Genomic DNA, 15674 nt, shown 5'->3' with positions numbered 1-15674 from the left:
GGAACCTTCATTTTCACTCTCTGTTTCACGCGACAACACTCAGATCGCGACACAATCAAATAAATGAACTATTTCCTCCTGTCCCCCTCGCCCCAACCGCCGATGGCCTACTGCAAGGATTTCTGAGTTTGGGACTTCTCATTTAAATAAAACGACTTAACTAACACGCCAACAAAAGCCGACAGTTTCCACAAACAGTGCCTCCACAGCTGGGGCCCACAAGCTCTCGTAGGGGAAGACGTCCAACGTAGGTCCGCCCACGCTTCCCCTACCAGCGCTGAGCAGGCACAAATGAGTAGCGCGCCGCACGTCGCTGCGCGCTGCCCCGGGCGCGTGCTCGGCCACGAGTTCAGGCGCGCACGCAGCTCCGCGCGCTGACTTCACTCCCATACCTCTGGCTACGCTGCCTCCCCCGTTCTGCGCCGTTGGGGGACCCACTGCGAGTCTGACGGTTCTTTTAGCCGAAGCGAACACGGGGAGACTGGATCTTCTAATAGAGAGCTGCGGAGAGTAGCAGAGCTTCTCTGCACGCCCTGGGAGTGGATGTGGGAGGGAGATAGAGTTTTGTGGGGCAGCGCCGAGTAGGTGCGCTTTGGGTCCGAGTCGAGATCGGACTCAAGACCGACACTGGTTTGCGAATCCCGGGAGCTGGCGGTACATCCGGATTGAGGAGGGTAGACCCGACACAGAGGAACTGACAGAGCACGGCGACATGGCCTCGCCATTCCTACCCACGGGGGCCACCACGGGCGACAGCGGCGGAGAACTCAGCTCGGGGGACGACTCCGGAGATGTCGGTGAATCGTTCCAGAGTGCCGAAACCGAGACATCCAGGAACCTGACGGAGCTGTTCGAGAAGGCTGCAGCGCACCTCCAAGGCCTGATTCAGGTGGCCAGCAGGGAGCAGCTCCTGTACCTGTATGCCCGGTACAAGCAGGTAAAGTCGTCTAAGGCAAAGGCGGATGTGGGAGGGGGTTCTTCTCATTCCTCCCCAAACTGACACCAACGTGCATGGTTAATGAATAGGTATGATCAAGTTGTAAGTGTGTTTTGTTTTTTCATCATCTGCTGGGGATTAGCATCACTAGCGGTAGGAAGGCCCAGGTCACTCCCCTCGGAGTGATGTTTAGTTGGACCCTAAATGGTAGTTTTTCTGTCCACTTGGACTTGCTCAGTGACCTTGTACGTACGCTTCTATGAGCCTCAACCTTTACAAAATGAGGATAATAAAGTAAGATTTATCGTTCATGATTGCCAGAGTCATGTAGAAGTAATATAGTAACTAATAAAAAGCTTTGCGATCCAAGAAAACGATGTGATTGTATGCGATGCAAAAATAAAAGTGCTACTTTGATTCTTGTGTTGTTGTTTTTTTGTAACACTAACTTCCTTAGACTTGCTTTTTGGCTGAATATTTCCATCTGTTAGATACAATAAAAATTTTAGATCTCGTGAAGATTAGGGGCACTGTGGGTTAGTGGTCCTGGACTGCAAGGTTGGGTTGAACCTCAAGGTCTGTGGTTCAAACTCACCAGCCACTCCTCAGGAACCCTATACAGGGTTACTATGCGTCGGAACCAATTCGATGGCATTTAACAACATTTACAGAAAAAGTAAACAAAGCCCATAGAGAGTAGGTAACTTGCCCACGGTCATACAGATAAATTGCAACTACTATCTCTTCTGAACTTTACCTGGAAATATGTACAAGTCCTGGTGTGGCACTATAGGATGAGCACTGGACTGCTAACCACAAGGTCGGCAGTTCAAACCCACCAGCTGCTCCTTGGAAACCCTATGTAGGGTGGCTGTGAGTCAGATCCGATTCCAAGGCACTTACCAACAACAGCATGTACTGGTAAATGAATGAGTTACTCTTGTAAGACATGTTTATTTCTCATGCGAGTAACTGATTAGGTGACAGAAGGAAAAGAACTGCTTTGTCAATTAAATATTTGTTCAGTATGTGCAAAACTAGTGTTATTCCTCCAGGGAATGCAATATAGAAACAAAAGTTTCCAGATACTTGTCTTTAAGAAGCTTACAAAGTATTTGAGAAGTCTAGATGTAAGTAAGTAAAAGAATTGACTCAAGAGTTAGGGAATCTCCAGTTGTTTGGAGGAAATGAAATTCTGGATAATAGCCCATTAAAACTTTTTTTTTAAATCCTTTATTTGACCTCATGTATTTTAACTTGTGGAGTCCTGTTGTGGCGCTATGGGTTAATGTGCCAGACTGCAAATCCGTTTGAACTTCAAGGTCAGTGGTTCAAGCTCATCAGCTGCTCCTTGGAAACCCTATACAGGGTCGCTATGGGTCGGATTGACTCGACAGCACTTAACAGCAACAACATTTTAACTTATGGGTGGAAATCTTTCTAAAATATCATTACACGTTTCTCTGAATTCTTAAATGAATATACTAAATATAGATAAACTTTCTTTTGAAGACCGATCATCATTAGTCTGAATATCAGTTAATGTGTTGAATGGAAATTGACCCCAAAATGGCCTTGGAATTTATTTTGTTGCAGAAGGTCTGGATATCTATTTTCTCTTTGGTCATTTACTTTTTTCTAACAACATTAGAATGAAACTTGATTATTTAACAAGTTTGAGGGGGGTTTCACAAAGTATGTGAAAAAATGGAATTAAAAAATAATGGCGCCCAGAGTCAGTGACATACATAGCCACAGAGGACTAGAGTGGAGAGTGAAGCGTCCAGCTGATAAGAAGAGAGGGCACATGCACAAGAACACCCACACTTGCAGATAATACCCACTTGACCTGACTTCAATGGCTGCATGATCAGAACTCAGCTAGAAGAAGAAAGAAGAGGAAAAAAAGAGTAATCTGATACAATTTGATGAACTTTACCTACACCTATGAATGCAGTGGCTCAAAAGAGGGAACAAATCTTTAAAGCGAGGATCATTCTCACCTCCTCCATACACAGAGTAGACAGGGATGGGCAACTTGGACATTGGCTACCCAAAATGGGGGAGGGGGGGAGCGGAGCAATGAAACCATATATGATAGGATGAATGTAAAGCTTACAAGCTTTCAAGAGGGAGCCTAGATCCAGAGGGCGTGGAGGAAGGTAAAATTTCACTGAGTAGTATCCAGTCTGTCTGGGTGGGGTTGATGAAAGGAGATGAGGATAAGACTATATTGTTTCTTGTGGTGCAATAGTGAATAATTATTATCAGGACTAATTGTGAGGGTTGGAAATGTTAAGGTAGATGCTTTGTAGCAAAAGGAGGAGAGTGGTTGATTTTGCAGTCCAGGAGCAAGGGTCCTTGGACCATCAAGGTAAAAGAGCGCAATGCAGGACCCTACCCAGAGAAACAGTGACACCAGAGATGGAGTGGTTGGGGACTCTAGACCCAGAGAGGGAGAGGGGCTGTGTGCTGATGACCAAGGGACAGGCTTATCAACCCTTTTGTTGGCTGATAATGCATGGAGGGGATTGTAACCATGGCAATGAAACCATGTTCTCCCATGTAAACTATCACATAATTCACAATAAAACATAAAAAAAAAAAAAAAAAGATAATGGCATTTCCCCACAAACTTTTTTTTTTTTTTTTAATTTAAGGTTTTTATTGTGGATTGAGTGAAAGTTTACAGGACACATCATCAGTTTCACATTCAACAATTCATATAACTTGTTTCATTACATTGATTATAATCCCCTCCATATACCATTAGTTAAAAGTATTTCTCTTTATCCACGTTAGCTTTTTTTTTTTCAAAAACACACAAACAAAAAAACCCACTCAGGCATATATAATAATTTACATCTCTAAAGGGCACATTCTGCAAGTCTGCTCCTGGCCACCAGTTCTTAGTCCTTCTCTTCTTAGTTGATGAATCTAGAGTCCTTCATGCCCCCATCTCTACCTCCATCTCTGGTGCTGCTGCTTCTTTGGATAAGGTCCCACATTCTATTTGTGTGTTCCTCTCTTGTCCCCACAAACTTTTTGAAGCTGTCTTGTATTTGTTGAACATTGGCACATGCATGACTGCTGATTTTCTGGGCACTGTAAGACTTGTTGCCATCAAGTCTGTTCTGACTTGTACTTACCCTGTATAGTGTTTTTGAGGTTGTGGCTAGAGGGTTTGAACCGCCAACCTTGTGGTTAGCAGTCCAGTGCTTATTCTACATGTTTTCTCCAAATTCCTCAGGAAACATTCTTCTTTCTTGAACCTATTTGTACGTATTGATCTTAGCATCATCAGTATTAAGTGTCTGGTTTCTGAGTCATCAGTGAACTACAATCACCTGTCAGCTTGTGGCCATTCTGTCTCAGGTGTACTCACCTTACGCGATATTCTGGAGGAAGAGTGATCCTCACCACTTCCAGAACTTGACGTTAGGAGAGCTTGCTTAGATATGACATTAAGTCACAATTTTCATGAATCTCCCCTAATTATTTTATTTTTAACAATAGCAACTTTAGTAGAATGACAAAATTGAATATCCAGTATAATTCCTGCAGGTTGTTGTTTTGTTGTTGTTATGTGCTGTTGAGTCTGTTATGACTCATAGAGCCCCTGTATAAGATTTCCAAGGAGCGAGTTTGAACCTCCAACCTTGTGGTTCAAATTGACCTTGCGGTCTAGTGCTTATCCTACAGCGCCACACCAGGACTCCATAATTCCTGCATGTTGTTGTTTTTTAAGTGCCATGGAGTTGGTTCCAACCCATAGCCACCCTGTATAGGGTTTCCGAGGAGTGGCTGGTGAGCTTGAACTGTCAGCCTTTCAGTTCAAATTGACTTTGCAGTTCATCACATTAACCCACAGCGCCACACCGGGATTCTAGTTCCTACCTGGTTGTGGTTGTTACGTGCCGTGGAGTTGGTTCCAACTCATAGCGACCCTGTACAGGGATTCCAAGGGAGCAGAAAGCCTCATCTTTCTCCAGTGGAACAGCTGGTAGTTTCAAACTACTGACCTTGTGGTTCACTGCCCGATTTGTAACCACTAAGCTACCAGAGCTCCTTTTCTGACTCATAGTGACCCTGAATAGGGTTTCTGAAGAAGGAGTGATTTGAGTGAACCGATCTTGCAGTTCAAACCGACCTTATGCTTGAGTACTTATCCTACAGTGCCAAGGTAGGAAGATAATAAAAATAAGCTTAGTTAAAAACCTTATTTTCTCAAGCTGATCTCTAAACTTACCAAACATAATAGCTCTTTTAGTCTCATATAAGCCTGTGGTTCTCAAACGATTTTTAAATGAAAAAGTTGACATTTTTTTTGGTCCTTCTGTGCATTCGTTTTTAACTCTGCCAGCAAAAGTAACTATAGGCCACCCCTCTGATTATGAACAAGTTCTAATCCCAAGTCTGTCTTTAAGTTAAATTTGTACATAAGTGGGAACTGTTAGGTACGTTTCATGTCTAATGTCAGTCAAATATTTGTCTTAGTACAAATTGAACCACCTCCTTGCATATTAGTTTCATATGTGTGTCATGCATGTTATATGTGTATGTTCATTTATGTGGGTACATTATAGGCAAAAAAATACTGTATACAGTACATAAATGAACCCTTCTATGCATTCCAAAAGCACCCACTGCCCTCAAGTTGATTCTAACTCCTAGCAACTATATAGGACAGAGAAAACTGTCTCACAGGGTTTCTAAGGCTGCAGTTTTTACTGAAGTAGACTGCCACATCTTTTCCCCACAGAACAGCTGGTGTGATCAAACCCACCACATTGGATTAGCAGCCATACGCTTTAACAGCTGCAATACCAGGACTCTTTCTTTCTATGCATAAAAAACATTAAAAGAAACACTTCCCAGTACACTAAAACATCTTTAATATAATAATACAGTAATAATAAGGTCTTGATAAGCCTTTCGCACAGTAGTGCCCATTTGTTATAAACCCGTAGATGTCAAAATTTTAATACTTGTATATATGAGAATTCAGCTGCCTGCTGTTTAAGTCAACACGTGCAAGACATTTATAAAATGTAAATCAGTAACACTTTTCTCACAGAATTTTTATTTTATTTTAGAATACGCAGTTGTTTTTTCATAAATTTTATGGTTTATGTTAATGTTATTTTTGTTATTTTTATTTTATGCTTCTTATTGTCCTGGTGTGGCGCTGTGGGTTAATGCGCCAGACTGCAGCGTTTGAACTGCAAGATCGGCAGTTTAAGCTCACCAGCTACTCCTCGGAAACCCTATACAGGGTCGCTATGGGTCGGAATCGAGTCGACAGCACTTAACAACAACAACATTGTTAAAGTGTATCAGTATATATGTTTCAGTTTTTATTTCTAATATAGTAAATATTTATAGATAAAACTTATATAAACAAAAGCAGTTTGGGATCCTCAATTTCTAAAAGTGTAAGGGGACCATGAGACCAAAACCTTTGAGAAGCACTGCCCAAAGGTCCTCTCTCAATGGCGAGAGGTGGCTCATTGTCACCACATGTGCATGTTCTTCAGCAACAAGCACAGAGGGGACAGGTGTCTTTTTTAAAGACTGTGTATCACTTGCACACATACCTAATCCCTAGAACCAAGGCAGAAGTTGCATGGCCACATTTAATGGTTATCTAGGTGGCCATGTGTCCAGTAGAAACTTGTGTTATTACCAGTACATGCTGTTGTTGGTAAGTGTCTTGGAATCGGATAACAGATATTGGTATTTGTTTCTGCCATTTATTGATATTTGGATTATTATTGCTGTTATGTGCTGTGGAGTCAGTTCGGACTCATAGTGACACTGCACAGATTTCCAAGGCTGTAAATCTTTACAGGAGCAGAAAGCCTCATCTTTCTCCTGCGGAAGAGCTGGTAGTTTTGAACTGCTGACCCTGAGGTTAGCAGTCCGATTTGTAACCACTATGCTACCAGAGCTCCTTGGATAGAAAACAGAAATAATAATAACAACGATTTTTATGGTGCTTTAGAGTTTATAGAGTTTATCTCATTTCAGTTTCTAGCAATCCAGTAGTTCAAGTGATATTACTTGTGCCAGATCTGAAACCCAGATTCTGTATAGCATGTAAGGCAGAGTGTTGTAATATAGGAATGTTGTGCTTTGGAGTCAAACTGTTGTGAATTCAAATCCTGTTTTATTTCTTCTTGTGTGAATTGCATCAACTGCCCTGAACTCCCCTATCTTCCTTTGTAAAATGAGTTTGTAATGGCATATCTCACAGGATTACTGTATAGTCCATTCAAGATAATAAGATATCTGAAGCTTTTTTTTAACCCACTTTTCTCTCTGTCCTCACCATAGCAGGGCTGTTCCTGCTTAAGTGTGCAGTATAACAGTCACAGGACCATATAATTAATTGCTGTTGTTATGTGCCATCAAATTGGGTCTAACTCATAACGACCTGTATAGGGTTTTTGAGGAGCAGTTAGTGAGTTTGAACCACTGATGTTGTCATTCAAACTGACCTTGTGGTCTAGTGCTATGATATCACACCAGGAGTCCAATTAATTGCTAGTAAATGATAAAGGTGATAATTACTTATGAATTCAGAAGTGAGTGCGATCACAGTAGACAGAGAGGGCTGATAGGACCTGAGCCCTGAGTGGGACTTGAAGGAGATTTTCACATTTTGAAAAGCTGAACGAAGAGACAGTACTGTAGGTGAGGAAATAACAGGAGCAAAACATACAACTAAAAATCCCTAAGGCCACTGTGATTGAGTAAAGGAATCAATCTGATGTTAGCAAAACTTAAGGATGTAAGAATAACAGGAGGTAGTAGGAAGGGCCCCTTGGAAATCAATCAGATCAGATTGTAGCATTTAGTATTACTGGAAATAGGATAGGTATTTTTTGCACATATCTAATGTACTCATTCATATTCAACAAACTTTTTTTTTTTTTTGGTACTTTTAGTTAGGCATTGTATTAGATGGTATAGGTGAATTAAGACAGCTTCTTAGAGGCTCTGTTCTCCAAAATGAGACTGGAAAGATGAGACTCACAAAACTTTCTAACACAAGGTTGTTGCTGTTGTTGTTAAATGCTGTCAAGTTAGTTCCGACTCATAGTGACCCTGTATACGGTTTCCGAGGTGTGGCTGGTGAGCTTGAACTGTCTACCTTGCTGTTCAAACCGACTGTGCAATCCAGTGCATTAACCCATAGGCCCACCCCACACCAGGACCCCAAGGTAAAGTGAAAAATGCCCTAAGAGGTATACAGACTAAGTGCTATGAGAGTTCACAGAAAAGGGAGACAACATCTGCTGAAGGGAGTCAGGGACTGTATAATGAGTTTGTACTTTTGTGAATAATTGCCCTAATTGAACTGCAATGCCATTTGAAGATTGAAAATAGATATTGATGGTAAACAAGAAAGGATTATTTTGGAATAGTTAAAATTTGTTTTGTTGAGAAACTTTTGAACTTGTTTTTGCATGACTTTTGTCATCTAAATTGATATAGAAGAGTTCATCATAGGGCACTTTTAAAATAATGCTCTTTATCCTGGAATTTGGAAGAGATGAAATGGTAATAGTGCTGTCAGAATCAGTAAACAATGAATTCTGATCAACTGACCTTTAATGGTATGTTAAAAAATTCTGTGTTGTAAGTGATAATAAGGACTGCATAATTTGTATTTATAATTTGTTATATATGTGTCATTTGTTTACTTATTTAGGAAAGCAACTGCCTCCCATATTTTTTCTTTACTATAGTAATAGATTAACAGTTGTTTTATGTAGCAAGTCAAAGCAGCATGCATTTAAGGTTTATTTTATTTTTTTAAGTTTGCTTTTTTAAGGAATGTTAAACTATATTATTCTATACTAATGGGAATGTTTTCTAAACTGTAGTTGCTAACTATACATAATACATTTTAAAACAAAAAGCTTCTCAAGCACTTATTTTGAAAAATAAGTTCTTGAATTTTTCCCCCCTCATTTAGGTCAAAGTTGGAAATTGCAATACTCCTAAACCAAGCTTCTTTGATTTTGAAGGAAAGCAAAAATGGTAAGAAATTCTTGCTCTCTCTACTGATGTTGATGGAAATGATTTAGGTGTTTAGGAATTATATAAAGCAGTGAGCAGATTAAAGAATTTTTATATTAATCTCTCCCTGATGTAGACTATACTAATGACAGGCAATTGGGAGAGCGATTAATAGAATCCAATTTTAGCTAAATCTCCTGAAGGATTCTTAAGCCTTAATGTTCACAATAGACGTATCAGGGGACTTCAGAAAGTTTGTGGGAAAAATCCATTATCTTTTCATTTAATTTTTCCATGAACTTTCTGATGCCCCCTCATACATTTTTTATATTAGAAAGCTTTTGTGTGAGGTTTTCCTTTCCTATCATAAAACCCCTGATGGGTTACCACTTCTCCCCTTTGAAGGGATTTTTCGGAGGAAAAGAAAACAACAGATACTGATTCTTATTCTGAACATATAGTAAAGGATTATACCCCTTTCCCTCCTCCCATGGCCTAATATTTTTACTTCTAATTCAAAGGCCCTCTCTTATCATTTATGAATGCTTATTTTTCTTACCTTGTCTAAGTTTAAAAAGAAATTGCATACTACAAGGGGCCTTTGTTATAGAAGGGAGTACTCTGGAGCCTTAGTCCTGGAATTAAAAGGTATATAGAGAGGGAAAAGGGGCCCTGGTAACGTAGTGGATTATGTGTTGGGCTGCTAACCGCAAGGTCAGCGGTTTGAGTCTACCAACCGTTCCTCCAGAGAAAGACAAGGCTTTCTGCTCCCATAGGATTTACAGCCTCTGAAACCTTATACAGGGTCACTATGAGTCAGAACCAACTTGATGGCACACAACCACCACCACCACCACCGTAGAGAGGGTAGAGTTAAAAAACATGAAATATATATGCTGAGAGAGGAAGTACTAAGGACGATGGATTCTAACTTTACATTCTAGAGTAAGGCTAATCAGAGTGTTTGTTGTTGTTATTGTTAAGTGCCGTTGAGTCGGTTCTGACCCATAGTAACCCTGTGTAGGGTTTCTGAGGAGTGACTGGTGGATTTGAACCGCCAACCTTGCAGTTCAAACTGACCTTATGATCCAGTGTATTTTCTCTGGAAAAATTTCCTGTCTGCAAACCCATCTGTAAGGAGATATAGACGTTAAACAAGAATGTAAATCAATTATGCTACTAAGCAGACTGTTTCCACCATTTGACTGACAATTTGTCATACTTTGTGGCTTACATACTGCTGTGACGCTGGAAGCTATGCCACCGGTATTTTAAATACCAGCAGGTCACCCATGGTGGACAGGTTTCAGCTGAACTTCTAGACTAAGACAGACTAGGATGGAGAGGCAGATTACTTCTCAATGCTTTTTTCTGTTGTTAAGTACTGTCGAGTCAGTTCCAACTCATAGCTACCATATATAGTGTTTCCGAGGAGTGACTGGTGAATTTGAACCACTGACCTAGAGGTCAAGTGCTTATCCTACAGTGCCACACCAGGAATGTTTAGTCACTGAAAATTTAGTGAAAAGTAGTAGAACACTGTCAGTACCAGAATACTGAATATTGAAACATGACGAATAACACCAGAATATTGTCAGATATAGTGCTGGAAGATGAACCCCTCAGGTTGGAAGGCACTCAAAATACAACTGGGGAAGAGCAGCCCCCTCAAAGTAGAGTTGACCGTGATGAAGCAAATGGAGGAAAGCTTTTGGGATCTTCATTTACTGATGGGGCACAACTCAAAATGAGGATTGTTGTTGTTGTTAAGTGCTGTTGAGTCGGTTCCGACCCATAGCGACCCTGAACAGGGTTTCCAAGGCTGTAAATCTTTATGGGAGCAGAAAGCCTCATCTTTCTCCTGCAGAGCAGCTGGTAGTTTTGAACTGCTGACCTTGCGGTTTGCAGCCCGATTCATAACCACTACGCTACCAGAGCTCCTTCAAAATGAGGATAAACACCTGTAAATATCCATTAATAATCAAAACATGGAATGTATGAATCTTGTTAAATTGGAAGTTGTAAACAATGAAATGGAACACATAAAGATTGTATCCTAAGTGTTAAGTGAGCTAATGCCTGGTGTGGCACTGTGGACTAATGTGCTGAACTGCAGAGTCAGTTTGAACTTCAAGGTCAGTGGTTCAAGCTCACCAGCTGTGCCTCAGAAACCCTATGCAGGGTCACTATGGGTCAGAACCAACTCTATGGCACTGAACAACAACAACAGTGAGCTAAATGGAATGGTATTAGTCACTTTGAATATGACAGTCATCTGGTTTACTATGCTGGGAATGACACACTTAAGAGGAGTGGTGTCACACTCATCATCAGAAGGATAGGGTGTCTTCCTTGCACCTCAAGTAAGAAATGTGAAGGACTTTTCCAGGGAATATTTTGTGTGATGATGGTTCCTACTATTGATACCATTTCTGTGAGCTACTGTTGAGTTGATTCCCACTCATGGCAATCCCAAGTGTGCAAAGTAGAACTATTCCATAAAGTTCTAAGATGGTAACCTTTTGGAAGCAGAACCCCCAGGACTATCTTCCAAGATGCCTCTGGGTAGATTCGAACTGCAACCTTTAAGCTCTTTCTTGAGCACTTAGCTACTTGCACCACACAGGGACTACTGATTCCTTAAGTACAGATAATGTATAAGATGAGACCTACTTTTTTTTGGATTACAGACCATGCATTCTCAACAGGGATGAAAAATGTGTTTTTGTCCTGGTGTGGCACTGTGGGTTAATGAGCTGGACGGCAAGGGTTGGTTTGAACCACAAGGTTGGAGGTTCAAGCTCATCAGCTGCTCCTCAGAAACCCCATACGGTGTCATTGCTAGAGTCAGAAGAGATTCGATGGCACTTAACAGCAACAACAATAAAATCTTAGGTATTAAAATGGTTTCTAGATGAGTAGTTAGGTAGGTAAAGAGATCTCTGTTACTGAATCTCCTCTTACTCATGATGACCTTATCATCATCCTCATGGTCACCTACCTGATGTGCTAGTTCACTGTTGTGGCTATTGTGCCAGTCCATTTCACCCAGGGTCTCCCTCTTCCTTACTGTCCCTCTGCTTCACCAAATGTGATCTCCTCCACCAACATCCTCCTGATGATGTGCCCAAAGCAAGCTAATCAGACAGTGCTCTGTTGTGATCCATAAGGTTTTCATTGACTACTAGACCTTTTTTTCTCAGCCTGTCTTAGTCTGGAAGGCCAGCCGAAACCATAGATGACCCTGCTGGTATTTGTAAAACTGGCGGCATAGCTTCCAGCATCTCAGCAGTATGCTAACCACCACAGTATGACACACTGACAGATGGAGGTGGACAGTGGTTTATAGCTCTCTAAAATTTAACAGATGTGCAGTATATCTGTGTTATTAAAATACCATGCATGAGTGTGGTTAGAACAAAATGTCTCAAAAGACTCATTAGGTGGGACAACATGGGGAAAAAAAGGTTGAAAAACTGCCATGGACCAATGTAAAGTCAAAGAGAGGGCTGCTATCTATGACTTATAATTTCAAGATCTTCTGGCTCTTCAAATGTGTATATACATTACTTTTTGTTAAAAAAAATACTGTTTCTGTTGCTTACATAGCTAATGACAGGCTATTCTGCATATTCTGTACCATAGGGAAGCATGGAAAGCACTTGGTGATTCAAGCCCCAGCCAGGCAATGCAAGAATATATCGCAGTAGTTAAGAAATTAGATCCAGGTTGGAATCCTCAGGTAAGATTTAATGATTGCAAATGATGCTTTCTAAAAACATATCATCCTCCTTTCACATTTTTAAAACTAAGCTTAGGCATAAGTAACATTCCCCAAATTTTATTTTCTTAAATCAAAAGACTATAAAATTAGTACATTATTTACCTATCTAAAAATACTGCTGCATAAATTTTAGTAAAACCAGCCACTCATACTGAGAACGTCTCTGAATTGTGTTGCAATACTAAAGGCATAATGGCGATGGTGGTGGTTATGTGTCACCAAGTCGGTTCTGACCCACAGTTACCCGGTATAGGATTCCTGAAGCTGTAAATCTCTACGGAAGCAGAAAGCCTCATCTTTTTCCTGTGGAGCAAGTGGTAAATTCGAATACTGATCTTACGGTTAGCAGTACAGCTCATAATTCACTATGTTACCAAGGCTCCAAAGGCATATTAATAATTTTTAATCATGAAAATGCTCAATTTCAGAACTTGAAAGAATTTAGCTTGAGATCATCACTACTATCTTGGGAAAAGCAAAGTTTCTCACTTTCAGACTTTTTTTTTAGTGTGTACATTTAGTGCTTATTTATAGAGATAAAAGATGAATAAGACATGCTTTCTGCTATGTTGAAAGACGCCTAGAGGAGATTAAACATCAAAAATATAATACTACCAAATAATAACAAAGATGCTAGGAAGTACAGTGGAAGGAGAAATTAATATGGACTTTTGGGACATTGGGTATTGTTTATTTAAATACACTCTTTTATTGCATCTAGAAAGAACTTAAAAAAGAAAGATGCTGTTGCTAATTTTTTTTTTAATTGTAAAGCGTGATTGATAAATGACATAGAGGCTACATTAATACCATATCAAAAATGCAAATTGGATATTTAAATAAAAATATTTAAGCCACATATTTCAATGATGAGTAAATTCAGCACATTTTAATTTATTTGTAATAATTATTTCATGGGCACATTATTGTTACTAGAATATTTGTTCCATCAATAATGGAATCTAAAAATCTCAGAGTTGTGTAAGTAATCTTAAAAGATTATGTTCTCTGTCATATAAAAGTATCTTAATTATGAGTACAAAGTGGAAGAAATAACCAACTTAGGATATCTGTAATGATACTACTGTCTTTTGGAAGTCATTGAAAATTTTCCTGATGTTTTTTATTTACTTGAGTCCTTATTATCAGAAATTTTCCTTATTATTAATGTTATTAAGTGCTGTCAACTTGGTTCCAACTCACAGCAACCCTGTATAGGGTTACAGAGGAGCAATTGATGGTTTTGAACCACTGACCTTGCAGTGCTTTCCCTATTGCAGCGCACCAGGGTCATGAAGACTGATTATCTGTGGCTTATTAGTCCTTTGGACCAATTGTTTACACATGTCTTCGATTTTCATCACTCTTCTTGCTTCCTTGTTTGTTTTTAAGCACTATGCTTATCTTCAGACTGAGTTTGGCTTGACCACTGAATTTTAAGCCTTAGGATCTTTATGGTACATACCTGTATGCGTACATGAGTGTTTTATAACTCTGTTAAAAACCATCCATTAATTATAATTGAGTCCTGGTGTGGTGCTGTAGGATAAGCACTGGACTGTTAACCACATGGTTCGCAGTTCAAACCCACCAACTCCTCAGAAGCCCCATCCAGGGTCTGTATGAGTCTAAACCAACACAACAGCACTTAACAACAACAAAACAGCAATATTATGAATAGATTTTATAAAACACCCAAGTACGCATGCAGGTGTGTATCATACAGATCCTGCAGCTTAAAATTCAGTGGTCAGGCCAAACTCAGTCCAAAGACAAGGGTGGTGTTGTTAGGTGCTGTCGAGTCAGGGCACAACCTATGTACAATAGCAGGAAACACTGCCGGTCCTGTGCCAATCTCACAATCATTTCTGTGTGTGAACCCATTGCTGCTGCTACTGTGCCAATCCATCTTATTGGGGGTCTTCCTCTTTTCCGCTGGCCCTCTACTTTACCAAGTATGATGTTCTTCCCCAGAGATGTTGATCCTTCCTGATAATATGTCCAAAGTATGAAAGACGAATCTGGCCATCCTGTCTTCTAAGGTTCATTCTGGTTGTACTTCTTCCAACACAGATTTGTTCCTTTAGCAGTCCATGGTACTTGTAATATTCTCCTCTAACAACATAACTCAAATGAATCAATTCTTCTAGGATCTTTCTTAGAATAAGGACAATGAATAAGGAAGACCATACAAGAAGACAAGGCACAATGCTTAAAAAACAAGCAAGGAAGCAGGAAGAATGTTGAAAATCGAAGACACGTGGTAACAGTCCAAAGGTCTAATGTGCCATGGGAACATCAGTCTTCATTACCCTAAGATCAGAATAACTAGGTAGTACCAACTACCACTACCAACTGCTTTGAAAGAGATTGCATTAAAAGGTCCTGGATTGAGTGGGGGAAAATATGTTCTAAAACTTGAAATCATAAAAGATAAATATATGGCTTACTGGTCAGTTAGGGACTAGTGGAAATCCCAAAACTATATGGCAGTCACCTTTCAGATTTGAAACTGAACTCATCTTGTGGCTTAGTTTTTTGTTTTTCTCTTCCATGGGGCCCCTTTGGAAAGTTATTTCTTTATGTTTTTTTTAATTGCCTGTGTTTTGAAGATAGGTTAACAACTTTGTTAACTTGGGTAGAGAGTCTAAGTATCATTGACTACAATAAGAAGAACCACCTTGCTGAAGAACAACCTGGCTTGATGAAGTTGCCGAAGAGTTCCTTCGGGCTTTGAACAAATTGCTTTACAGTGTCATTAAGAAACCCCAAGGGAAGGAACGATATTAGTTTTCACTTAGAGAGTGAAGACCACCAACAACTGGAGAGAAGAAAACTGAAATGTGGTTAATACGCCAATTTGGTGACCCATTTGGGAGCCCAAACACTTTGCCTCCTGCCAAGTATTCTTTTTTTTTTTTTTTT

The 15674-nt window shown here is 40.0% G+C and overlaps 1 protein-coding gene across 1 annotated transcript in view; it reads left to right on the top strand.

Moving 5' to 3' along the window:
- Nucleotides 1-652: 652 nt before the first annotated feature.
- Nucleotides 653-15674, top strand: part of ACBD6 (acyl-CoA binding domain containing 6) — a 264037-nt gene continuing 249015 nt past the window's right edge. The window contains exons 1-3 of the mRNA XM_006876436.1: nt 653-937; nt 8922-8986; nt 12611-12707. Of these exons, the coding sequence (XP_006876498.1) occupies nt 713-937; nt 8922-8986; nt 12611-12707 (387 nt within the window). The 5' untranslated portion in view covers nt 653-712. The remainder of the gene's footprint in view (nt 938-8921; nt 8987-12610; nt 12708-15674) is intronic.

This window comes from Chrysochloris asiatica, unplaced genomic scaffold (genome assembly GCF_000296735.1).
Source record: "Chrysochloris asiatica unplaced genomic scaffold, ChrAsi1.0 scaffold00379, whole genome shotgun sequence".
NCBI lineage: Eukaryota > Metazoa > Chordata > Mammalia > Afrosoricida > Chrysochloridae > Chrysochloris > Chrysochloris asiatica.
Note: the sequence above shows the minus strand (reverse complement) of the source record. Positions and strands in the feature narration are given on the sequence as shown.